General features: G+C 38.7%; 1 protein-coding gene and 2 long non-coding RNA genes across 4 annotated transcripts in view; 1 reads left to right on the top strand and 2 right to left on the bottom strand.

Moving 5' to 3' along the window:
* The window catches only part of LOC103665776, a 27107-nt gene extending 18932 nt beyond the window's left edge, over positions 1-8175 (bottom strand). Inside the window, exons 1-2 of the long non-coding RNA XR_569389.2 lie at positions 7005-8175; positions 1407-1442 (exon numbers count right to left, since the gene is read on the bottom strand). This is a non-coding gene — a long non-coding RNA (uncharacterized LOC103665776). The remainder of the gene's footprint in view (positions 1-1406; positions 1443-7004) is intronic.
* LOC103665770 overlaps positions 1-24419 on the bottom strand; it is a 549718-nt gene extending 525299 nt beyond the window's left edge. For both annotated transcript variants that reach the window (XR_005832051.1, XR_005832052.1), the window contains exon 1: positions 24214-24419. This is a non-coding gene — a long non-coding RNA (uncharacterized LOC103665770). The remainder of the gene's footprint in view (positions 1-24213) is intronic.
* A 281-nt stretch (positions 24420-24700) lies between these two features.
* LOC103666422 (F-box only protein 33-like) overlaps positions 24701-27536 on the top strand; it is a 25860-nt gene continuing 23024 nt past the window's right edge. The window contains exon 1 of the mRNA XM_008694436.2: positions 24701-25308. Coding sequence (XP_008692658.2) covers positions 24701-25308 — 608 coding nt within the window. The remainder of the gene's footprint in view (positions 25309-27536) is intronic.

Raw genomic sequence — 27536 nt, 5'->3', positions numbered from 1 at the left:
AAAAAAAAAAAAAAAAAAAAAAAAAATTGAATTCTAACTAGTATCTTTACAGAATTTTAAGATAATGTATCTATATAATATGAACAGGATGCCATAGAAACAAAGAACACTAAACGAACAGAGTGCTTTGAAAATAAATATGACTGCTGAAAACATTTTTCAAAAGAAGGACGAAAAATAAAGACAAGGACATTTCCGAGAACATAGAGCTAAAAAAAGAGAAAAATATAGGAGAACAAATGATACAAGAAATGGAGAATAAATCTAAGAGATTCAACATCAGACTAAGAGAAGTTCCAGAGAAAGAAAAGCAAGAAAATATAGAGGAAATAATCAATGTGAGACAGGAACCCATCAAAACCTAGAGGAGAAAACACAGGCAGCAATCTCTTTGACCTTGGCCACAGCAGCTTCTTACTAGACACATCTCCAGAGCCAAGGGAAACAAAAGCAAAGATGAACTACTGGGACTTCATCAAGATAAAAAGCTTTTGCACAGCAAAGGAAACAATCAACAAAACTAAAAGGCAAACTACAGAATGGGAGAAAATATTTGCAAGTGACGTATCAGATAAAGGGCTAGTTTCCAAAATTTATAAAGAACATATCAAACTCAACCCAAAAAAACAAAAAATCCAGTCAAGAAATGGGCAGAAGACATGAACAGACATTTCTCCAAAGAAGACATACAAATGGCTAACAGGCATATGAAAAAAATAAGGTTAATATCTAGACAGACTCTTTAGATTTCTGAGCATGAGTTGTATAAGGAAAATATCTTAAAACCTCCCAGAAAGGCAAGAAATAAGCAGGCATCAAGCTTCTCAGTTACAGCACAAAATTCTAGAAGGCAATATGGCATGTCTTCAAAGTTCTGAAGGAAAAATGTTTTGAACTTAAAATTCTATATCCACAGGTCCATCAAATATAAGGAACAAACATTTTCAGACACTTAAGAACCACAAAATTTGTTATCAGGCAATGTTCTGAAGATACTGAAAATGTTATTCAGTAAAATGAAGTGAGTAACAAAGAAAACACTGGATCTAAGAAATAGAAGATCTACCCAGGATCATAGAAAAGGAAAAAAAGAAAATCCAAAATGACAACTATATAGCAGTCAAACTAGAGAGTAACAGATCCGAAGTGGATCAGAAAGACAAAAGGCTCTTAAAGGACTGTCGCCAAGAAGAATGTAGATTTTATAACCCAGTATGACAGAAAAGGCAGATAATGTTCAGAATGAAGGTATCTTATTCTCTCGTTAATCAGAAGAAAAAAACAGTTAAGTCATAACTCTAAAAGGAAAAACAATACATAAAGTCAAGGTTCAACTATAAAGAAAATTAAAATATTACATAATTTTGAGAAATTTATGTAGTAGAAGAAAAAATAATCCATTTTACCTTGATCCCAGAAGCATTATCCTTAGGGTGATGACTCTGGACATACACAAAGAAATATAATCACAATATGTACTATTTGGTTCTATATTACATAATCATAATAAGTTAAATAGTTAAATGTTTACTGGTTTCAACTTTTCAAATAAATTGAAAGCATGGAAGAGTTAACTATGATTACAGAAAAATTATAACACTAATAGAAATTATTCATATAGTACTTATCATGTACCAAGCCCTGTTTTAAATGCTTTACATATATTAAATTATTTAAGCATCATAATCATCTTGTGAAATCCACAATGTTACATTGCCTTCTTTAAATAGAATATAACTATTATCAACTGATAATTTTAAAGTATATAGATATCTGACAGAAGTTAAAAGGCAGAAAGGAGGTAAAAGAGTTGAAATAAAGGGTATGGGGCGCCTGGGTGGCTCAGTCGTTAAGCATCTGCCTTCAGCTCAGGTCATGATCCCAGGGTCCTGGGATCGAGCCCCGCATCAGGCTCCCTGCTCAGTGGGGAGTCTGCTTCTCCCTCTCCCACTCCCCCTGCTTGTGTTCCCTCTCTCGCTGTGTCTCTCTCTGTCAAATAAATAAAATCTTAAAAAAAATAATAATAAAGGGTATAAGTGATAATATCCTCACTTATAAAATGAGAAATAAGAGATACTGCTAAAAGTTAAAGGAATATGAAACAGAGGTTTAAGTATACTGCAATTGCAAAGATAGAGGAAATAACATTAATAATATATAACTATATAAAATCTGAATTAGCTCAATAGTAGCGTAAATGAACTAAATCTCATCTTTAATGGCAGGTCATCAATAGTTACTGCCTTAGATGATGAATCAAGGAACAGTGATATAAGTATACTAATTTAAATTATAGAGACATCCATTAGAGGACAAAAATAATTAAAATCTGCTTGCAGCATTTCAGATAGACTAGCATAGTACGGCATTTAAAAGTGTAAGCTCAGGATGCCTGGGTGGCTCAGTCAGTTAAGTGTCTGCCTTCAGCTCAGGTCATGATCCCAGGGTCCTGTAGAGCCCCACACTGGAGCCTGCTTCTCCCTCTGCCTGCTGCTCCCCCCTGAGCTCGCTCACTGTCTCGCTCTCTCTGACAAATAAATAAAATCTTTTAAAAAATTTTTTTCAGTAAAAAAATAAAAATAATAATAAAAGTATAAGCTCTGCGGGCACCTGGGTGGCTCAGGTGCTTAAGCATCTGCCTTTGGCTCAGGTCATGATCCCGGGGTCCAGGAATCGACCCGCATCGGGTTACCTGTTCACGGGGCAGTCTGCTCTCACTCTCCCTCTGCCCTTGCTTGTGCTCACTCGTCTGCACACGCTCTCTCTCTCTCTCTCTCTCTCTCCCAAATAAATAGAAAAATAAATAAAACCTTAAAAAAAAAAAAAAGTATAAGCTCTGGATCAAAACTTCCTGGGATCTAAAACCCAACTCCTCTACTTAGTATTAATAGCATTACTGAAGGTTACTCACTCTTCTCAATTTCCTTATCTGAAAATGGCTACTTTATTTGGATATTATGATTAAAAGAGTTAATACTTGTAGAGCATTAGAACTGTGACTAGCCCATGTAAGTAAGCCCTAAATAAAGGTTAGGTATCAGATATGAATCAGAGGAAAGAACACAACACATGAACGAACATATACACTCAAACAAGTTTACGTTTAGTTCCCGGTTTACTTAGCCAAGTATCCAAAATCTTATCAGCAGTGAGACTGACACTCAGAGCAGGAATAGATGTGGAATATCTCAGCACTGCTTCCACTGGCCTCTAGAGTCCTGCACTACCAGCAAGAGGGCAAGGTAGGGTCTAGCAGTATTTGACAAGCCGAATTGTTATGGTTCTACTTCTCTTTAAGATGCTCAGGGCTTACATCACCATTTTGGGAAGAACCACCCCTAACAAGCCATACCCTTTAATGGGAAGAAATTACAAACATCTGGGTTCCTGCTGGTTCTCGAGCCAAACCCAGTTCCAGTAAGGCCGCAACTTTATCTAAGAGGAGAAAATAGAATCAATATCCAGATGTTCCCAAACATCCTTGCTTCCTCCAAGTTTCTAGTGTTTGGAAAAACTGTTTCTCCACAGATTGCCTCTGAGGAGTAGAACTGAGGTTCTAATCCCTGCAGAAAACATCGAAAATCATGGCCCCTGTGATACATCTCATTAGCTCACTAGGAAAAAAGGAAACATACAAAAATATGACGAACTATACAACACAGACAAGATAAAGGGAATGGAATAAAAGAGAATTTTGCAAAATGAGTAAAGAGAAGTCAAAGCATTCTAAGTAAAAGGAATACAATGAGCAAAAATAGGAAAGCAACAATGCAAAAGGAGAGCTTAGGCAGCATAAGTACTTCAGTTTGACTGAAAGAAAAGATTTATATGAAACTACAATGTGAAAGGCCATGGAGAACCTGCAGCCTTTGGGCGTATGCAACTAGCAGAGATATGAAGGAGTAAGGTATTTCAAAAAGTTTAATCTTTCTTTCTACACTTAGCTCTCTAGATGACTCAAATGGTCTCATAATCTTAAATATTATCTCCATGTTGATAACTTCCCGACCTCCCTCTTGAACTTAGTCTAGTATACCCACATGAACCTAGATGGTCTTGCTCAGCATGTCAAGCAGGGATCACAAACTTAGCACACGTCAAGCTTAACTCCTGAAAATCCCCTGCCAAACCCGCTCCTCTCAGAGCCACCTACATTCACAATTAATGGCAATTCCTTCCTTTAGCTGCTCAGGCCAAAGACCTTCAAATGATCTTTGACTCTTCTTTTCCTTTCATACCTCACATTCAATCCATCAGAAAATTCTGTTGACTCTACTCCAAATATTCCCAAACCAGAATACCTCTCACTACTACCACTGCTGTCCCTGAGGTCTGAGCCACCATTATCTCTGACTGGGATTGATGTCAAAGATCCTAACTGATCTCCCTACTTCCCCCTTGCTCCTAAATATGGGTACCACAATGATTCTGTTAACATGTAAGTCAGATCATTTCACTTGTATGTTTCATTCAGAGTAAAACCACACTAATTGTGACCTACAATCTGTGTCTTCCCACTCAAATCTCTCCCCTCGATTCCTACTACTAATCTTCCAGCTCACTCTGCTCATCCCCAGTATTCACACATGCCAAGCACACCGGCACCTTGAGGTCCTTTGCACCTGCTGTTCCGTTTGCCTGGAACACTCCTCCCCCAGATATTCCTTCCCAACTTGATTCTTTATTCAAATGCCACCTTTACAAAAGGGTCTTCCTGACCACTTTATCCAAAATGTCAACCTTTCACCCTTGATACTCCCTTCATACTCCATCAATTTTTTTTTTATCCTTTGCACTTATCACCATTTAACACACTATGTATTTTGCTTGTCATTCTTCTACCCTTACTAGATCAGGAGTCACACATATCTGTTTGTTTTGTTTGTTAATTACTATATCCTTAGTACCTAAAAGAGTCCCTGACACATAATAAGCACTCAATAAATATTTGTTAAATGAATGAAAGAACACAACAATACTGTATAAAATACATTAGAAGGAGAAGAAGTTATAGATAGAATACCATACTTTCAAAAACATTTGTTGACTACCAACCATGATGCAAGTCTTTCGCAGGATACAAAGATGAAAGAGATGATGAGAAAGAGACACAATTAACTATAATCCAAAATAGCTGTTCACAACTTTCACGTGTAAGTTACAGAGAAAGTGGTATAAAAACTCAAGAGAAAATTCTATTGCTAGGAGACTACTGCACTAACACGGGCATCAGGTGATCAGGCCACTATACTGGGTAAAGTGCAGTAACAATGGGAAGGGTCAGATGTGATAATGATCATAAAAACAGAACAGAAATAGTAGGATTTGGTGACAAGTTAAACAGGGAAAGACATGACCACTAAGTGTCAAGCTTAGATAATAAAAAGAATAGAGGTGCCATTTACAAAGGAAAGGAAAGGAAAGGAAAGGAAAGGAAAGGAAAGGAAAGGAAAGGAGGGAAGGGGTAGGGGGAAGGAAGGGAGAGGGAAAGAAAGGAAAGGAAAGAAAAAGAGAAAAAAGAGGAGTAGGTTTAAAGTGGATGGAAAAATGAAAAGTCCAACATTAGACACATTTTGTTTGAGGTAATAGCAGACCATACAAGAGAAAATTTCAGGACACCGTTCTAGATTCAGAGCTGTGACTCAGGGTTAAGAAATATAGACTTAAAAGTTATTTTCCCAGAGAGATAACTGAACTGAAAAAGGTAAGATTTCTAAGCAAAAGACTAAAGGCAAAAGCCATGGGAAACAGGCAAACTTATAGGCAGTGGGAGGAAGAGGTACAAATGAACATGACAGAGAAAAACTTGAGAGGAAGAAATAAAACCAGGACACCTCAGTGTGTGTGTGTGTGTGTGTGTGTGTGTGTGTGTGCATTAGCCACAGCTATAAAAAGTTATCCTGGCTTTTAAAAAATAACAAGTTACCATCTATTTTCATATTTAATAATTTTGCAAATATGTTCATTAGGTACTCAAAATCTAAGATGACATCGAAGCAATATTTCAGTTCAATCTTGTCTTATAATTGTCAGACTGGTGCAATGAGACATTTTCCTGATAACCTTTGAAACAAACAAACAAAAAAAAAACAGCTGTACTTTTGCAAATGTAATGGAGTGTGGATGTAAGATAAAGAATATGATACAAGATTGTCACCTAGGAAACTACTTAATATCATGGCAAATTGCTCAGCTTTATAATGTAATTCAACCTTGCTCTGCATCTGTCCCAGTTCTATATATAAGAAGTACTCAATATATATTCATTTATACCGCAAACAGGATAAGTAACAAAACGTAGAAATAGGTAAATTTCAAATAATTAGTTGAGGGGAGAGAAGGGCAATGGGAAGCCACTGTTTAATGGTCACAGAGTTTCAGTTTGGAAAAATGAAAAAGTTCTAGAGATGGGTGGTGGTGACAGTTGTACAATGTGAATATACTTACTGCCACTAAACTGTACACCTAAAATGGTAAATTTTATGTTATATTTTTCTACAATTAAAAAAATAACTAGTTCAGCTCATATTTTGTGCTGTAAGTTAAATGTTAATTCTCCAGGAGAATGTCATTATATCAATATCTTTTCAATCCTACATCTCTGAATTCATAACTATAATTCAGCAATGAGGAGAAAAAGCTTTGATCCAAGATGAAACTGACAAAGGAAAATAGAGAACAAGATGAAAACGGGGTTTTTTCCAGCATTTTTACTTTTTTCTTTTTTTAAGTAAGCTCTACATACACTGTGGGGCTTGAACTCAAGACCCCAAGATCGAAAGTTGCGTGCTCCACTGAATGTGCCACCCAGGCACCCCAAAAACAGGTTTTTTTAATTCAAAATAATTTTTATGAATTACTCTTCCTTAGTTTATTTTGCTTACTTAGCGTCATATTAAAGCTAGAATAAATTTAGCAACGACTTACCAATAAGCCAACCATCTAAGTTTTTAAAGGCTGAATTAAAAAATGTTTCAAAGAGGCAAAATTTAAAATGTACTCACTACTACTAGTGCCATGAGAAATCAGCAACAGACATCAACAGCTCAAGCAGTCACCAAATAAAGAAGAAATGCTCATGTTATCTAGTATCTCTTCGGCTCTCTGTGCACTTGATTTTTAACTCTGCCAGGGCTCTTCTCTCTGGTACCTCCTCTGTGGTACAAAACATATTAGCACATCTCCTCCATTTGTAGTACAAAACCTGGAAATTATACAGTGCTTCACAACCATCCAAATCCTATTCACCCTTCAAGAAGAGATCTCATATTCTTCACGAAATCTTCTACCAGTCCAAAATATACTCATCTCTTCATTTCTAAATTCTCATATCCTTTGTAGTCTAAATTAGTGCTTTCTGAACTATCTGTAGTGAGATGACATTTTTAAAAATTTTCTAATCCATTTTGGACTGATATTTTCATAAAATGAAATTACCATGAATTTTTTAAACATGCGAAATAGAAATAACATTTTTTATTATAAATTCAACAGACAAAAAATTACTGTCAAATGTCTTTTTTTGAAGATTTTATTTATTTAGCAAGATAGAGTATGCATACACACAAGTGGAAGGATGGGCAGAGGGAAGGAGGGAGAGAAAGAGAAGGAACCTAAAGCAGACTCCACGTTGAGTGTGGAACCAGATGCAGGGCTCAATCCCAGGACCTGAGATCATGACCTGAGCAGAAATCAAGAGGCAAACACTTAACCAACTGAGCCACCAACGCTCCCACCGTCAAATTTCCAAAAAAGTTTCTACAGCTAATTCTCAACTTCCATACTTACATTCCAGCACAGTGGTAACAGTTAGTGCACCAGCATTACTCTCAGTCTGCACTTCGAGTAGCACTGATTTAAACAACTCAGGGCTTCAGTCAATGAATTTTTATTACATACTTAGCATAAACTCTTCACTATGCTAGGTACTGGAGGGTAATCAAAGAGGTACACACCACAGGCTTTTTCTCCAAAACCATAAGTCTTCCTCTATTTTGTGGGAAAGAACAAGTGTGAAACAACGATAAATAATACACATAAATTAGCTTTGTTTCTGTTCAAAGGAAAAAGATCACTAGGTCTAGAGTAGTGAAGACAGTACACTTAAAAAAAGTGAAATCTTGGGGCACCTGGGTGGCGCAGTCGTTGGTCGTCTGCCTTCGGCTCAAGGCGTGATCCCGGCATTATGGGATCGAGCCCCACATCAGGCTCCTCCGCTATGAGCCTGCTTCTTCCTCTCCCACTCCCCCTGCTTGTGTTCCCTCTCTCCCTGGCTGTCTCTGTCAAATAAATAAAATCTTAAAAAAAAAAAAAAGTGAAATCTTAAATCAGCATCTGTATTTAATTAGGACTCAGATATTAAAGTTGGTAACTCCGGAGAGTGGAGATTACATGTACAAAGGCACAGAAGTGAGAATCAACACTGTATGTTGATAACACAATGAACTGAACAGCTCTCACTAGAAAGTTAGGCATTGATAGGCAGGGAACTGAAAGCCAGGCAGAGTTTACATAGGGAAAAACAAGCAATACATCAGTTTCTCAAGAAGTACCACAAAGAATTAGTGTTCTAGAAAGGTAAGCCAGTAGTGGTATCAAAGGTGGAGTAGAGCAGGCAGAAATTCTTCACTTGCAGGGATCATACATTATACTTTTTTACATATCCTACAGGACCTAGAGAAGTGCTCAGCCCATGGCGTATAGTAAATGCATCTTCCTTAAGCAGCACATATTAAAAAATTATTAAAATTCTATTAGAAGTACTAACTGGATATTCTATCTTTACTTCACCTGACTCCTGAAGATTAAAATAAAAAACAATGTACAGATACTTAAGCCTGTGTAACAGTAAAGAGAACTCAGCTTGGGAAGAGTTGGTCATTGGCCAGCAAGAGATTTCAACAAGTTTCTAAGGGACAAAAAGTAGACAGGAGTATATTGACAACTTAAACAGAATACAACATACTAGGAGAAAGTTGCAACAGGGGTGATAGCTGACCTGCTCACTGGAAGCCCAGTGAGATTCCAAGCTCAGAAATACCTTGTTCCCTAAGAAGTATTAGGAAAGGGGTGAGAAGAATGGCTAAAAACAGAGATTAATTGAAGATCTCAATATAGAAAAACTGTACCAATCAAATACACCACCTACCCTCCTCTTCCACCTCCACCCACAAAGCATACAAGAAGCCTAATATTTACCCCCAGCCAAAAACATTAGAGTGTAATTCTCCTTTGCAGCAAAGATGGCCATCTGTTAACCAAAATTCATACACCTCCTCCTACAGTACAAAGTTGTCCCTAAGAAGTAACTGCTTAGCCAAAAACAGCATCTCTCAGACCCTCCTACATGCAGGCAGGCACATGTGACTAACTTAAGCCAATGGAATATAAGGAGAAATAATATCATTTCCTTACCAAGGCAATCAAGTGCCTTCTCCATTCTTTCCCCCCTTTCACTAGGAGGAGACCAAGAATCACAAGACATTTTAAGGATGGCAGAACTTCAAGACAGAAGGAATTCTCAGCAGGCAGAGAAAAGATGCCTGCTGAAAGGAAAGCCCTCACGGGACCATTAAACAAATGAAAAACTATTTTATTAAAACATGGAAATTTTCAGGTTTATTTGTTTCAGCAACTAGCAGCCTTGTTAATTAGAGCCCTTCTCTTAAAAGGAAAAAAGGGAGGGAGGAAAAAACATCACCATAAAAACTAACTTTACACTACAGTTTTAGTGACTCAGAGTCAGGCGTTCCTCTTTGTGGCATTTGGAAGACCAGCAGCCTGACAGCTTTCTGTCCACCTACACTAAAGGAAAGACTGCCAACTGGCATGTTCCACCATACATACATATTAAGATGACAAACTAGGCAATTGGAATGGGAGTGACATGAATAATTAGGACAAAGAGGTCAGATGTGGTAGACTGAATTGTTCTTGTACCTTATCCTGTAAGGCTACGGGCAACTAGCTCATGATTTCAACATTCTGCCTTGAAATTTCCTTGCCCAATACTAATATCATTAGTTACATCTGCTATCTTCTATGTAACTACAGATAACAGTTTTATCAAATCCTTTGCTACTACATAATTCAGTTTAACATTTTTTCCAGCCTTCTATAATAGTTTTCTTGTTGACCAGCACCCAGTCCCAAAACAAATGCCGCATATGTTAAATTTCTGTTACAGCAACACCCTACTTCTAGGTACCCATTTTTATATTAATCAGTTTTTTATGCAAAACAAGCATGCACAAAATCTCAGTAGAATACATAAAATAAGCATATATTTCTCACTTAGGAATAAATTCTTTAGGTGAATTGAAGCAGCTCTGTTTCACGTTGTAGGTCAAGTTGACATCTTCTCCATGTCTCTCCATTTGGGTGTCAATGGTGGCCAAAAGATGACTGGGACATGTTTTATTATACAAAGGTTGGAAACTCCCTGGGTGGCAAATTAGAAACATTTAATGTCTCTTAAGGCCTACACTCAACACTGGTGCACTGTCACTTCCTACACTCTTAGCCAAAACAAGTTAGTTGTTAAGATCAAGCCCAAAATCACTAATGGGGGTATGGGGGAAATTATACTCTTCCCATGACAGTGGATGAGAAAGAAGTAAGTAACTGCTGAACAGTTATCTAACCTGCCATAATCTACCCTCCTGTGCACAAGACTGTGAAGCTGTGCAGCAAAAGCTGATTAATCTAAGAATCAAGAGAAAAACTAAACTCATAATTAACTATCAATTATTAGTAGGAAGACTGGGAGAGATGGGGGAGTAATTAATTGAACTAAGTCTTCAAGTTTTATAAAAGGAAGTAGAGAGGTGATGCTTAATCAATCAAGGAAAAGCATGTAACTTAAAGTTACCTAAAAAACAAAACACCCAAATAGTTTTAAATGTTTGTTTCTGAGAGTAGGCCTGACAGCGACAGGCAAGGGATGAGAAACTGTTGTTTTTCATCAAAAGTATTTTGTTGTTGTTACCATATTACTTCAGTTAAGAAAAAAAAAATATGAATTTTCTACTAGAAACTTCTTGCCTGAAGGCTAGATTTTAGAGATGTTAAAACCATCCTGTATATAAAGTAAATACCACAGAAGTAACTGTATCCTTCAAGAGAATGGAAAACTTACTATATTGTCCTTGTGGTATCAAAGTATGAGTTCCCCTCACCCCACTGCTCCCCCGTTAATATTCAATGTAACTGGAGAAGTAGTTCATATTCCTAACGAATCCAGTTAAGAGCTGACAAATGTTTATATTTAGAAATTTATTTGGGGGTGCCTGGGTGGCTCAGTCATTAAGCGTCTGCCTTTGGCTCAGGGCGTGATCCTGGCATTCTGGGATCGAGCCCCATGTAAGGCTCTTCCATTGGGAGCCTGCTTCTTCCTCTCCCACTCCCCCTGCTTGTGTTCCCTCTTTCGCTGGCTGTCTCTCTCTCTCTGTCGAATGAATAAATAAAATCTTTGAAAAAAAATTTTATTTGAAATCATTGTGGTTTTTAAAAATTCTTAATTCGAAAAAAGTTACTTATAAAATTTAATACTTACTACTCACAATATAAGGAATTGACACAAATAGAATCCACTGAAGAATGTATTATACATATAACAAAAGGAAAGTAGAAAACAAGCACTAATATACTATATCATTTAGACAATAATTAACTCAGACTGGGGACAGAAAATATAGGTCATTCAGGTCAAGAATTCCAACCATGGCAGACGTCACCATCAAACATGGCACTCTTCCCAGTAGAACAAGAGAACAATCTCAAAATCCAAAATCCTTAACACAGTACTCCTCAGCCTCTAAAACTGATTACAGTTGGCCTAGCAAGTGAAACCCCTTTGCCCTCGAGCAAACTAAGACTCCAATTAATGTTATTGTATGAAAATATTCACTTCATTTCTCCTTTTCAGCTCCTAATAGGCTTAAGAGATTTTCCCAAAGGATTAAATATTAAATTCTGCAATGAGAATATTGCAGTAACTGAAAATAAAGTATACAGATCTTCATGACAAAGTCTTCACAAGTAGTCTTCAACTAGTATGACCTGGAAAAGTCTGGTGGGTATTCCAGGAGTAAGAAAACTATTTGAAGACCAGTCAATAACTATCTAAAAGATCAGTTATCGACAGAGGCCATTTTTGTTCAATACAGAGTTCATGGCATCTCGAGATAAAAAGTCACTAAGCCATGGTACCCACTGTACTAGATAGATTTCAGAGTGATTGCTGGCCCACACCCTGTTCTGAAGAAAGCTTCCCCTCTTCATCCTTAATCCCCACATCCATCCATAGAAAGCATCAGCACATTACTCCATCCTCCTAAATTCAGCTAACTGGACTAGGGCAGTGTGGGCATTAATTAATGGAAACCTCACTAAAATAGAGTCAGAGGTTCCCCAGAGGAGTTCTCATGCCCTACCACTCATCATCAATTGCAAATTCAACAGGAAGAGATGGACCTTGCAGGTGGATATCACCTCACTGACCCAGCAAGAGGAAAAAAGCCTTTCCTCCTCCATTGGCAACAGCCCAACCAATGAGAGACTGTCACAGCTCAGCCAATGAAAAGTCACTATATGTCAAACTCCCAGTTGACTACAATGGACTTTTTGTTTATAACAGCCTTTCCAACTTCCCCTTTCCTCTACAGAGAGTGTTCCTCTCCTTTTTCAGGTCCTGCCATACAGTTTTGCCATAATTTGCTTGTCCTAGATTGCAATTCTCTGCTATTCTTGAATAAACCTATTGTTTGCTGGTAAAATAACTGGCAGTTTTATTTTTAAGGTTAACAGCAGGAACACTTCGCTTTAATCAATAGGAATGCCACCAACTTTTTAGTATCCTATCTCCCAAAGATAACCCAGTCAGAGTCTCTCAAGAATTTCAGGTGGAGACAAAGGACAAATTTGCAAATGAAAGTGGATACTTGAAATAGAAGACCTTGTAGACCAGTAAGGGCCAGCAGTTTAAGGCCCTGGGCAAATGAAAAAGCGAAGGAAGCCTACTGAAAAAAATGAGAGAGACCACTGAACTCAGAGATGAAGAGAGTAAGCTTAGTTCCTGTTTTTATTTCCCCATTCTAGTCCCTGGGAAGCTCAGGTATGCTCTGATATGTGTTTATGAATGTCCTCTAACTCCCTATAGTGCCCATTAAGAAAGAAAGAAAGAAAGAAAGAAACAAAGAAACAAAGAAAGAAAAAAGTTCCCTGATTACTTAAGCTACTTAAGCAACCAAAGTAACCCAATTAAAACGATTAGAGTGCTCCTTGAGTAATAGTCCTATGTACCCCATTGTGGGATACTACAATGTAAGCTGTACAACTCCGACTAAAATAATTAAAATCAGCCAGTTACTGATTTTAAAGAGAAGTCAAAGATCTCTATTGGTTGAATCAACTGCATCAAAAACAGCAATACTTAATTTTTAACATATTTTTAGCAACAAAGGCACCTCTGAAAACACCCATCCTCTTGAATAAAGGCAAGAAATCAATAATGCTATAAAATACATACAATTAACCCTTTTTTTCCTTAAATTCTAAAAGGTATGGATTAAAAAAAAAAAAAACAGATGGAAGTGTGTTTTGTGGATTTAAAGCACAGGAATGAGCTAGCAGGCCTGTTATTAGAACACAAAGTGACTCCAGCCCACTAGGAGAGCTCTTAGGTAAAGAAGTTGTAACCTGGTATCCTACAGGTAATATGGTTTTATTTAGCCCACAGAATATTTCTAACGTGAATGAGCTAGCAATCAGGACATTTTATCTTTTAAAAAAAAATAATATTTTAGTGTCTTCTGAAAATCTAGAAACCCACAGAATATTTAGCCCACAGAATATTTCTAACGTGAATGAGCTAGCAATCAGGACATTTTATCTTTTAAAAAAATTAATATTTTAGTGTCTTCTGAAAATCTAGAAACTTTCAACTTTCCCAGCGGGGGAAGCATCCTCTGGTACAGTCCTCCACACTCACTATCACATTGCTCAGGACCCAATTCTCTCACTGCCTCTGTCTCTTTTAGAATATGATCTATCCTATGGACTCTGGGAAACAAACTGAGGGCTTCAGAGGGGAGGGAGGTGGGGGATTGGGATAGGCCAGTAATGGGTAGTAAGGAAGGCACATATTGCATGGAGCACTGGGTGTTATACACAAATAATGAATCATGGAACAGTACATCAAAAACTAAGGATGTACTGTATGTTGAAAAAACTGTACCAATCAAATACACCACCTACCCTCCTCTTCCACCTCCACCCACAAAGCATACAAGAAGCCTAATATTTACCCCCAGCCAAAAACATTAGAGTGTAATTCTCCTTTGCAGCAAAGATGGCCATCTGTTAACCAAAATTCATACACCTCCTCCTACAGTACAAAGTTGTCCCTAAGAAGTAACTGCTTAGCCAAAAACAGCATCTCTCAGACCCTCCTACATGCAGGCAGGCACATGTGACTAACTTAAGCCAATGGAATATAAGGAGAAATAATATCATTTCCTTACCAAGGCAATCAAGTGCCTTCTCCATTCTTTCCCCCCTTTCACTAGGAGGAGACCAAGAATCACAAGACATTTTAAGGATGGCAGAACTTCAAGACAGAAGGAATTCTCAGCAGGCAGAGAAAAGATGCCTGCTGAAAGGAAAGCCCTCACGGGACCATTAAACAAATGAAAAACTATTTTATTAAAACATGGAAATTTTCAGGTTTATTTGTTTCAGCAACTAGCAGCCTTGTTAATTAGAGCCCTTCTCTTAAAAGGAAAAAAGGGAGGGAGGAAAAAACATCACCATAAAAACTAACTTTACACTACAGTTTTAGTGACTCAGAGTCAGGCGTTCCTCTTTGTGGCATCTGGAAGACCAGCAGCCTGACAGCTTTCTGTCCACCTACACTAAAGGAAAGACTGCCAACTGGCATGTTCCACCATACATACATATTAAGATGACAAACTAGGCAATTGGAATGGGAGTGACATGAATAATTAGGACAAAGAGGTCAGATGTGGTAGACTGAATTGTTCTTGTACCTTATCCTGTAAGGCTACGGGCAACTAGCTCATGATTTCAACATTCTGCCTTGAAATTTCCTTGCCCAATACTAATATCATTAGTTACATCTGCTATCTTCTATGTAACTACAGATAACAGTTTTATCAAATCCTTTGCTACTACATAATTCAGTTTAACATTTTTTCCAGCCTTCTATAATAGTTTTCTTGTTGACCAGCACCCAGTCCCAAAACAAATGCCGCATATGTTAAATTTCTGTTACAGCAACACCCTACTTCTAGGTACCCATTTTTATATTAATCAGTTTTTTATGCAAAACAAGCATGCACAAAATCTCAGTAGAATACATAAAATAAGCATATATTTCTCACTTAGGAATAAATTCTTTAGGTGAATTGAAGCAGCTCTGTTTCACGTTGTAGGTCAAGTTGACATCTTCTCCATGTCTCTCCATTTGGGTGTCAATGGTGGCCAAAAGATGACTGGGACATGTTTTATTATACAAAGGTTGGAAACTCCCTGGGTGGCAAATTAGAAACATTTAATGTCTCTTAAGGCCTACACTCAACACTGGTGCACTGTCACTTCCTACACTCTTAGCCAAAACAAGTTAGTTGTTAAGATCAAGCCCAAAATCACTAATGGGGGTATGGGGGAAATTATACTCTTCCCATGACAGTAGATGAGAAAGAAGTAAGTAACTGCTGAACAGTTATCTAACCTGCCATAATCTACCCTCCTGTGCACAAGACTGTGAAGCTGTGCAGCAAAAGCTGATTAATCTAAGAATCAAGAGAAAAACTAAACTCATAATTAACTATCAATTATTAGTAGGAAGACTGGGAGAGATGGGGGAGTAATTAATTGAACTAAGTCTTCAAGTTTTATAAAAGGAAGTAGAGAGGTGATGCTTAATCAATCAAGGAAAAGCATGTAACTTAAAGTTACCTAAAAAACAAAACACCCAAATAGTTTTAAATGTTTGTTTCTGAGAGTAGGCCTGACAGCGACAGGCAAGGGATGAGAAACTGTTGTTTTTCATCAAAAGTATTTTGTTGTTGTTACCATATTACTTCAGTTAAGAAAAAAAAAATATGAATTTTCTACTAGAAACTTCTTGCCTGAAGGCTAGATTTTAGAGATGTTAAAACCATCCTGTATATAAAGTAAATACCACAGAAGTAACTGTATCCTTCAAGAGAATGGAAAACTTACTATATTGTCCTTGTGGTATCAAAGTATGAGTTCCCCTCACCCCACTGCTCCCCCGTTAATATTCAATGTAACTGGAGAAGTAGTTCATATTCCTAACGAATCCAGTTAAGAGCTGACAAATGTTTATATTTAGAAATTTATTTGGGGGTGCCTGGGTGGCTCAGTCATTAAGCGTCTGCCTTTGGCTCAGGGCGTGATCCTGGCATTCTGGGATCGAGCCCCATGTAAGGCTCTTCCATTGGGAGCCTGCTTCTTCCTCTCCCACTCCCCCTGCTTGTGTTCCCTCTTTCGCTGGCTGTCTCTCTCTCTCTGTCGAATGAATAAATAAAATCTTTGAAAAAAAATTTTATTTGAAATCATTGTGGTTTTTAAAAATTCTTAATTCGAAAAAAGTTACTTATAAAATTCAATACTACTCACAATATAAGGAATTGACACAAATAGAATCCACTGAAGAATGTATTATACATATAACAAAAGGAAAGTAGAAAACAAGCACTAATATACTATATCATTTAGACAATAATTAACTCAGACTGGGGACAGAAAATATAGGTCATTCAGGTCAAGAATTCCAACCATGGCAGACGTCACCATCAAACATGGCACTCTTCCCAGTAGAACAAGAGAACAATCTCAAAATCCAAAATCCTTAACACAGTACTCCTCAGCCTCTAAAACTGATTACAGTTGGCCTAGCAAGTGAAACCCCTTTGCCCTCGAGCAAACTAAGACTCCAATTAATGTTATTGTATGAAAATATTCACTTCATTTCTCCTTTTCAGCTCCTAATAGGCTTAAGAGATTTTCCCAAAGGATTAAATATTAAATTCTGCAATGAGAATATTGCAGTAACTGAAAATAAAGTATACAGATCTTCATGACAAAGTCTTCACAAGTAGTCTTCAACTAGTATGACCTGGAAAAGTCTGGTGGGTATTCCAGGAGTAAGAAAACTATTTGAAGACCAGTCAATAACTATCTAAAAGATCAGTTATCGACAGAGGCCATTTTTGTTCAATACAGAGTTCATGGCATCTCGAGATAAAAAGTCACTAAGCCATGGTACCCACTGTACTAGATAGATTTCAGAGTGATTGCTGGCCCACACCCTGTTCTGAAGAAAGCTTCCCCTCTTCATCCTTAATCCCCACATCCATCCATAGAAAGCATCAGCACATTACTCCATCCTCCTAAATTCAGCTAACTGGACTAGGGCAGTGTGGGCATTAATTAATGGAAACCTCACTAAAATAGAGTCAGAGGTTCCCCAGAGGAGTTCTCATGCCCTACCACTCATCATCAATTGCAAATTCAACAGGAAGAGATGGACCTTGCAGGTGGATATCACCTCACTGACCCAGCAAGAGGAAAAAAGCCTTTCCTCCTCCATTGGCAACAGCCCAACCAATGAGAGACTGTCACAGCTCAGCCAATGAAAAGTCACTATATGTCAAACTCCCAGTTGACTACAATGGACTTTTTGTTTATAACAGCCTTTCCAACTTCCCCTTTCCTCTACAGAGAGTGTTCCTCTCCTTTTTCAGGTCCTGCCATACAGTTTTGCCATAATTTGCTTGTCCTAGATTGCAATTCTCTGCTATTCTTGAATAAACCTATTGTTTGCTGGTAAAATAACTGGCAGTTTTATTTTTAAGGTTAACAGCAGGAACACTTCACTTTAATCAATAGGAATGCCACCAACTTTTTAGTATCCTATCTCCCAAAGATAACCCAGTCAGAGTCTCTCAAGAATTTCAGGTGGAGACAAAGGACAAATTTGCAAATGAAAGTGGATACTTGAAATAGAAGACCTTGTAGACCAGTAAGGGCCAGCAGTTTAAGGCCCTGGGCAAATGAAAAAGCAAAGGAAGCCTACTGAAAAAAATGAGAGAGACCACTGAACTCAGAGATGAAGAGAGTAAGCTTAGTTCCTGTTTTTATTTCCCCATTCTAGTCCCTGGGAAGCTCAGGTATGCTCTGATATGTGTTTATGAATGTCCTCTAACTCCCTATAGTGCCCATTAAGAAAGAAAGAAAGAAAGAAAGAAAGAAAGAAAGAAAGAAAGAAAGAAAGAAACAAAGAAAGAAACAAAGAAACAAAGAAAGAAAAAAGTTCCCTGATTACTTAAGCTACTTAAGCAACCAAAGTAACCCAATTAAAACGATTAGAGTGCTCCTTGAGTAATAGTCCTATGTACCCCATTGTGGGATACTACAATGTAAGCTGTACAACTCCGACTAAAATAATTAAAATCAGCCAGTTACTGATTTTAAAGAGAAGTCAAAGATCTCTATTGGTTGAATCAACTGCATCAAAAACAGCAATACTTAATTTTTAACATATTTTTAGCAACAAAGGCACCTCTGAAAACACCCATCCTCTTGAATAAAGGCAAGAAATCAATAATGCTATAAAATACATACAATTAACCCTTTTTTTCCTTAAATTCTAAAAGGTATGGATTAAAAAAAAAAAAAACAGCTATGGAAGTGGATTTAAAGCACAGGAATGAGCTAGCAGGCCTGTTATTAGAACACAAAGTGACTCCAGCCCACTAGGAGAGCTCTTAGGTAAAGAAGTTGTAACCTGGTATCCTACAGGTAATATGGTTTTATTTAGCCCACAGAATATTTCTAACGTGAATGAGCTAGCAATCAGGACATTTTATCTTTTAAAAAAATTAATATTTTAGTGTCTTCTGAAAATCTAGAAACCCACAGAATATTTAGCCCACAGAATATTTCTAACGTGAATGAGCTAGCAATCAGGACATTTTATCTTTTAAAAAAATTAATATTTTAGTGTCTTCTGAAAATCTAGAAACTTTCAACTTTCCCAGCGGGGGAAGCATCCTCTGGTACAGTCCTCCACACTCACTATCACATTGCTCAGGACCCAATTCTCTCACTGCCTCTGTCTCTTTTAGAATATGATCTATCCTATGGACTCTGGGAAACAAACTGAGGGCTTCAGAGGGGAGGGAGGTGGGGGATTGGGATAGGCCAGTAATGGGTAGTAAGGAAGGCACATATTGCATGGAGCACTGGGTGTTATACACAAATAATGAATCATGGAACAGTACATCAAAAACTAAGGATGTACTGTATGTTGACTAACATAACAAAAATTAATTTAAAAAAAGAATATGATCTATCAATTCCTGCTTTATTGATATAGATCTTCCAATTCACAAACTTGCACAACAAATTTGTGAGTGGCTCAGTTAGAAGCAGTTCTGATATCGGCAACATGGTGCACCTAGGGGGAAAAAAATTGATCCTTTGTCCTGAAGCCAGCTCACCAGGGCAGNTCCCTACCCTAAAGATAAATTCCCTTCAATCCTTCATTTCTTTTTCCTGTAATATGACCTCACTAGGAACCATTCCAATCCATCAGACAAGGATGGAAAGGAATCAGGTTCCCAATTCTATTTTCCCAGGAGGCTCCTGTGCCTCCAAGTGAATTTATGGATGCATGCTAAGAGATAATTGGAAGGAAGTTATGTCATCTCTATTTGCCAACAGTATCTGAAACCCAAATCTTGTTCAGAAAAAAACATTTTTTCAAAAGATGTTTGCATTTAGGCAATTTGCACATTTATTGGTAGTCTTGAGCATCTTTTCATGATGTAGCTAAAATAAAATCTGTCACGGGGTTTTTTCTGTTATAATATTGCAAATGATTAAGCACAATAAAAGTTATATTTTTATAACTACTGTTTGACAACTTGCCAAACAATAATGGATAAAAGGCTACAGGACAAATATATTTAATATCCTAATAACATAACAAGAAAAAGCACTAAGCATGGCACGGTAGAAAAAGAAGAATGTAAGAATACTAAATGTTTAATTTCTCTCCAAAAAAGCACATTAATACAAATTAAGATAACTTCATAAAACTTGAATCAATCATAATAAACATAGTAAGAAAAATGGAACAATCACTTGACCAACAACAGATCAGACCATATCAACCCACCAGGACATATATCTATCTTGATGTTATAGTCTTATCCACCATTCGTTGCCTGGGTTTCAGATCCAAATAAGTATGGGTAGTTGCTATAGTGACAATATGCCACTTTTGGAACCAGGAGCTTAGTACTACTGAGTATTTATGAGCTTTATAACGTCAGTACTTCCTCCCACACTTTGAATCCTAGTTCAGACATTATAACTTCACAAAATGAAATTTCATTCTGCTGTTTAGAAGCCAATTTTGTTGGTTTATCAAAAAGTTTCTACTTTAGCATACATAAATGTCAAGAGAAGTAATCTAACTTGTTAAATTAACATGCTAAGAATATACATAATAAATATTTGATTAATGTTAAAGATGTTGGCTTAAGAAAATAAACTGTATCCCATCATTGAAATTTACTGTTTTATTATGGTAACTAGGCAAGAATCATATCTTACTAATTCATGTCTCAGATTTTTTTCATTAATAATAGTATTACTACCATTCATCATCATTTAACATGAAAGTAAATAAATTTTAAAAAAACTGAGAAGCTAATTTTTATAGAAGACTGATATATTTTTATTTCCTTTAGGAACAATTCCTAATAATTAAAAACTAAGTATTAGTGGTATCCAAGAAAAATGAAGTTTGTTTCTAGCAAAATGCTAAGAATAAGGAAAAATAATCTCAAATCAATCAGAGGATAACTCAAGATCATCAAAAAGTCAGAGCCTGGAAACCCTCACCATTGCTTCTGGGGAGAAAAATGATACAGTCACTTTGGAAAACAGTTTGACAGTGTCTCAAAAAGTTATACATAGAAATACCATATAACCTACCACACACTTTCCTAGGTATCTACCCAAGAGAAATGAAAACACATGTCCACAAAAGACTTGCACATGAATGCTCACAGAAACGTTATGTGTAACAGCCGAAATCTGGGAACTAAATGTCCAACTGGTGAATGGGTAGATTAAAAAAAAAATCCGTAAAATGAAAAACTATTCAGCAATAAAAAGGAATGGATTAATGACACATGCTACATCATGAATGAACCTCAAAAACATTAAGTAAAAGACACGAATCATATATGATTCTATCAATATGAAATGTTCAGAAAAGGCAAATTTATAGAAACAGTGCATTAGTGGCCGTCTGAGAGTAAGAGTGGGAATTGGCTATAAATTGGCACAAGGTATCTTATTAAAGGGATGAAAATATTCTAAAACTGATTTACAGTGATGGCTGCACCATTTGATAAAATTACTAAAAATCACTGACTTGTATACTTGAAATGAGGAATTTTATGATATGTAAAGTATGTCTAAATAAGTTTTGTCTTCTCATATAAGTCAGAGAATATCAGAGCTGCAGGGAACCTTGCCAAAACTCTATTTGTACGGATGGAGAAAATGAGGCCCAAAGAGGTTAAGCAAATTGTTTAAATGTCACCTAGCTAGATCATAGCAAAAGCAAAAAAGATCAAAATCTAGCCTCACTCTCCAACCCAGTACAGCGTAGTAACATCTACTAAAAATGAGCAAGGAGGAGCTCCTGGGTGGCTCAGTCATTAAGCGTCTGCCTTCGGTCACGCCGTGATCCCAGAGTCCTGGGATTGAGCCCTGCATCGGGCTCCCTGCTCTGCTGGGAGCCTGCTTTTTCCCCTCCCACTCCCCCTGCTTGTGTTCCCTCTCTAGCTGGCTGTCTCTCTGTAAAATAAATAAATAAAATCTTTAATAAATAAATAAATTAAATAATAAAAATGCTCAAGGAATTTTTTATTATAACAATAATCACACAGAATTCTTTGAGAGGCGCTCTAGAAGCATCAAATGTGAGAATCAAAAATAACCAGGGGCACCTGGGTGGATCAGCAAATTAAACTTCTGACTCTTGATGTAGGCTCAGGTCCTGATCTCAAGGTTGAGATCAAGCCCCCCAATCGGGTCTGCACTTAGCATGGAGTCTGCTTGAAACCCCTTCCTTCTCCTTTGGCCCCTCCCCCTGCTAGCACCGTCTCTCTCTCTTTACATAAATAAATAAAATATTAAAAATAATTAATTAAAATATACCAGAAATCAATGAGTACGTGATATTCAAAAAAAATAAAAGCTAGAAAAACTCATTTGTCACTCTTTGAGGCCCTAAAACTTACTTTCAAAATTGGTAATGAAAGAAAAAGAACTAAGCATTTTTTTTCTAACTTTCCAACAGAAGCTGTATTTTGGAGTCACTAAATGTTGCCAGTTTATAAAAGAAAGCTTCTACTATACAGAAGAATGCAAATTAAAAATACAGATGAAATGAAAGAATTAGAAACTATCATTTTGCAACTCCTAATAAAATTATGATTCAGGCAAGAATTATCAATTACTACTAAGGGCATTAAGTTAGACTTTTTTAGGAAGCCAAATAACACCTTACAGATTACTTTGTTTTAATGAGAAAAACAAAACAAATTTAGGAGAGAGATCAAGATGTCACCAACTTAATCAAGCTTTTAGCATTAATGTTCAGGTTTATTAGAAATTCAAGGACTAGAGAGATAAGCTAAACACCAAGAGAAAAACAGTCAAACAATTATAGAAGGGGAGATATTTTACAGGATAATAAGTCTCCTCTCTTTAGCTAATCAGAGAGAGAAAAAAATGTGTTGGGGGTGACTATTCTAGATTACAGAGACTTGAAATACATAAACAAAAGCAAGTGTGGTCCTCAACTAGATTCTGGTTTGGATAAAACAGCTGTAAAGGTTATTCGGGAGATAAATGGATAAATATGAAGACTTATAATATTAGATATCAGAATATTAGATAACATTAAGATGTTATTATTTAAAGTGATAATATTTTTGTTATATAGTTAAATATGCTTTTATGGAGATGCATACAGAAGGACTTAGTGGAATATCTAGAGGTCTACAGTTCACTTCAAAACACTTCAGTGAATTTAAGAATTAAAAAATTAAAATCCAAGTCTCAACTTCCTAATTCACTGCTGTTTCCATAAGTGCTCGTTAAAGTATTCATAAGATATAATAATAATTACATAGAACACTTGAAGAGAGAGGCTCAGAGCAGTGACCTACCATGAATGATACCTTTTTTTTCTTACAGGTACTTAGCTGATGAGAACTCACAGGTAACAACACGATATCGTTGGCAACATGGTACATGCAAAGCACCAAAAGCCATCAAAGTAGCATGAATGGAGAGTTCGGCCCTCAAAGAGCTAAAAATATCTAGAACAGCTTCTTGGTGTTTACTAAGAGGACAAGGCTGTTCCAAGATCATAGTTAAGGCTCTGAAGCGGCAGCCTCACTAAAGCAATTCTCAATTATTACATAAAATCACTTATTCCTTTCTGACTTCACCGCCCTTTACAACCAGTTAACTACTTCCCAAGTTGTGATCAAGTTAAGGGACACTGTTTTAAAATCCATCTCTCAAATTACGGGCGCCAAACTAAAGAAAACCTCTACCATAACCATCAGCTTCTTTTCAACTAATGCCTTCAAATCTCAGAACCGGGAATTCAGAGCCTCCCTCAAATTCCGGAGAAGAGGCTGATAATCAACCAGAGATGGAACTCATTTGCCTTTTCTTCCCTCTCTCCCTCAAAATCCAAAGGGTGGCGCTGTCCTCACTCCTTCCCCCCAGACCAGGTGTGCGCAGAGGTCATTTGCGCGGTCGGACCAGCGAAGTAGGTCCCCCTGCGGTCTCGGTCTGTGTTCTCGGCCGCCCGGCGCCGCGCTTCTCCTCTCCCGACACAGCCCGTCCGAGTTATCCCGCGCGTCCGCCCTCTCCCTCTCCGTAGTGGCTCTCTCTCTCACAAACTCTTAACTAAGCGGGTGGGTCCGCCCAGAAACACGGTCCATGCTGACACTCTGGCTCTGAGTCCTCGGCCAAGCAACTGAGAAACTTCGAGACCCCTCGCACTGACCCGAGTTCCGCCACTGTCACCGCCTGAACGTCCCAATTAACTAACTGACTTACACTCTTGATGGGACTCAGCCGCCACTAGGAGATGGGACGAGCCGCCTAGCGCCGGCACCAACCGCGCTTCCCGCCCCGCCCCGCCGGCCTGCGTGCGTCAAAAGTCACGTGCCGCTTCTCCCTTCCCTACCGGCAACCGGGCGCTCCCCTCTTCCGGAAGTCGCCCTCCTCCTCGCAGGGCTCCTCCCACCATCGGTGACGTCAAACTCAGCTTATACCACTGCTCTGCCTCCGCCTCCAAGCGCGGGTAGGTGTGCTGTTTCTTTACGATAAATCCTGCCGCTTCCTGGGCACTAAACATTACCAGCGAGGGTTTTGAAGTTACTGATTATATAGGCCTTGGACTCGCGTGAGTACAGTTTAAGGGGCCAGAAGCTGGCTATCTAGAAGCCACCCCCTCAGAGACCTTCCCCCCTCTCTGCAACTTCTGCTGTACTTGGTTCCGCCAAGACCCACGACGGTTCCGCCCCCTTCTTCCTTGTCATTGATGTTGTTGTTCTTGTCAGTGCCGCATCCCCGACCGCCGGGAGCTCGAACCCGAGCCGGGGCCGCCCGGGTGGCGCGGTGGCGGCGGCAGCGGCTGCAGCTGCAGCAGCTGCGACGGCTGCGGGGGCTGCTCCGTGGACTGCGGGGGCGGCCGGGGGCTGGCAGCCGGCGCCGGGGCCGGATGGCTCTGTGCGGGCAGGCGGCAGGCGCCGCGTCGCTACCCAGCGAGCTGATCGTGCACATCTTCTCCTTCCTGCCCGCGCCCGACCGGCTGCGGGCCTCAGCTTCCTGCTCGCACTGGCGCGAGTGCCTCTTCTACCCTGCTCTTTGGCCCCAGCTCCGCATCTGCCTCCGCGTCTCCGCCGCGGAGCAGCCTCGGCTCGAATTCCTCATGCGCAAGTGCGGCTGGTTCGTGCGAGAGCTGCGTGTTGAGTTCGCCGCCGAGAATTACCTGAGCGGTGGCGGCGGCCCGGGCGACGGAGGCGGCGCGGACACTGGGACTGGCGGGGAAGAAGTCGAGGCCCTGCAGCTCTCAACCCGTTGGCTGGAAGTGCTGCGCACCTACTTAGAGCTGGTGCTGTGCGTGCTGGTCAGCATCCGGAACAACAGGTAGGCTCATCATGGACCCTCCATCCATCCTCCTTTCCCCTCTCCCCTTCTCCCGGGGCCCCTTGTTGCTTCCTGCCTCTCACCCCGAAATAGATTCAGTGCGGATACGCCCGGCCGGATTTAGCGTTGCTTTCTTCAGTGACTGCGGGTGTCAGTTCCAATCCGGCGATTTCTTTGAGGCGGGAGGGCATAACGGGACTCATCATAATACTTTATAAACAGTGATGGACTTGGTGTTTCGTCAGACACCACTCCTGGCGCCTTTCAGGCACTGCCTCATTCATCCTCTCTGTGGCCCTGGGATGAAGCTGACAGGCGCTGTCATTCTTCATTTTACAGATGAGAGGGCTGAAGCTTGGGCGGGCGGGGGGAGGCCTGTGAGTCTTGAGAGAAACAAAACATAACCTGGTTTTTCTGAATCTGAACCTGTCCATTCAAAATAGTTCGTGGTGGGGAAAGAAGTAGGTATGCTACTAGTGTCTCATAGAGTTACAAGACTCTCCTTAAAAGAAATCTTTGACAGCCATTTTCTTACCAGGAATAGTTTTCATTAACTGGGCCAGGCACAAAGAGTAGGAGGAGTGTTTGCTAAAGGGATGGGGGAAGAGCCTGATCATCAGCGTTGGAAGTCCCTCCCCTTGCACCTCCAGACTCAACTTGTCCCCAGTGATTCGCCTAAAAGTAGCACAGTACAGCTTCGTGTTTGTGTGTGCTGGGGGAACTGCCCAATGTCTGCAAAGAGTAAGCACGTAACTGTCCTGGTTTTGCATCAGGACTTTATTGTAATTCTGGGACTAACTTCCTATGTTCTGACTATTATCTTTATCAACATTTTCCTTTATTTATCATCCTCTCCAAAATCCTGTTAACTTAAATTTTTCGTATCTGGATGTTCTAACTAACCTTACAATTAAACTGTGAGTCGGAAAAAAGTTCGAAACTTCTAAAAGGAGCAACTTATATGGTAATAATAGTTTAGCAGTTTATAAGTACACTATCTTATTTGATCCTTTCAGTGACCCTGTGAGTTAGGCAAGGCAGCTATTATCCCTATTTCATAGAAAGGAAACTGACGCTTAACAGGGTCAAGTGATGTACACGTTGTCATACAGCATCATTTTTCTAAAAGAGCAGTGTCCTTCCTTTTGCAATAAATACATTGTGATGAACATCATGCATTATATTGAACAGGGTTGAGAGAAGGTACTGATTTAATATAAATGCTGTATCTGAATCAAAAGAGTGGGAGATAAGCACGTAGCTCCAAGTTGTACCTGGAGGACGGCTCCACCATTCCAGTGGCCTGTGTGTTTCCCCAACTTTTCACACCAAGCCATTCCATTTTCTTACTTTGGTTGTATGTAGCAAGAGAGGCTGTTTGAAGCTCTAAATTGGAGACTCTCAGAGACTCTCTAGAGGACCAAATGACCCAGAGTTTAAAAGATTCAGAGTCACTGAGCACTTAAAACACTGATGAGACCAAGAGTGGGAGTGAATTCTGTGAGTACTAATTAGATTTTTCTGTTCTCAGATTAGATGGCACTTCTGAGCAACCATCCAAAAAAAAAAAAAAAAAATGCTTGCCTTTGGTCCAAGTACAAACAAGCCTTACAGAGTGCCTCATTCCTTTTAAGTGTTTTAATAACTGCTTGGTTGGTTGGATGGAAGGATAACGTTATACAGGCAAAATAGTGGTATATCACCTCTTTCTTTTGTTATTTAATTTTTCTCTTCCTTCTCTCCTTACCCCACCACTTTTTTTTTAGCTTTATTGAGGTATAAATGACAAATAAAAGTATACCTACCCCTCTTATTAGCATCCCAATCTACCTGTCTATAATGCCCCCTTAGGCCTGCGCATTTGGGTCAGCTATCACTTCTATACAAATACAGCACACTGTCATCTCTGATTTTAAGGTTTTCTTGTCATTTACAGTAGGGATGGTACTGTGTTGTGCGGCTTTGGTAGCACATTCATTGTGTGTGTCTGAAATTAAAGTGTAGTAATACTACATGTATTATATGTACTAATGATACTTAAAAGGATTTTTTAAAATAAATTATATGTTTGGAAATAAATTAATTTAGCCTTTATTTTTGAAAATGTCTTGAGATATTCTAGTAATATTGAAAGTGCTAACGTGAATGTTAAAAACATAAATGGGACTAGTTTTCTTTCAATTTTAACAAATTTGAAATGTTTTAGATCAAGTTGTTTATTTGGTAAT

Source organism: Ursus maritimus, unplaced genomic scaffold (assembly GCF_017311325.1).
Source record: "Ursus maritimus isolate PB19 unplaced genomic scaffold, ASM1731132v1 scaffold_36, whole genome shotgun sequence".
Lineage (NCBI taxonomy): Eukaryota > Metazoa > Chordata > Mammalia > Carnivora > Ursidae > Ursus > Ursus maritimus.
This window is presented reverse-complemented; position numbering and strand designations above follow the sequence as displayed.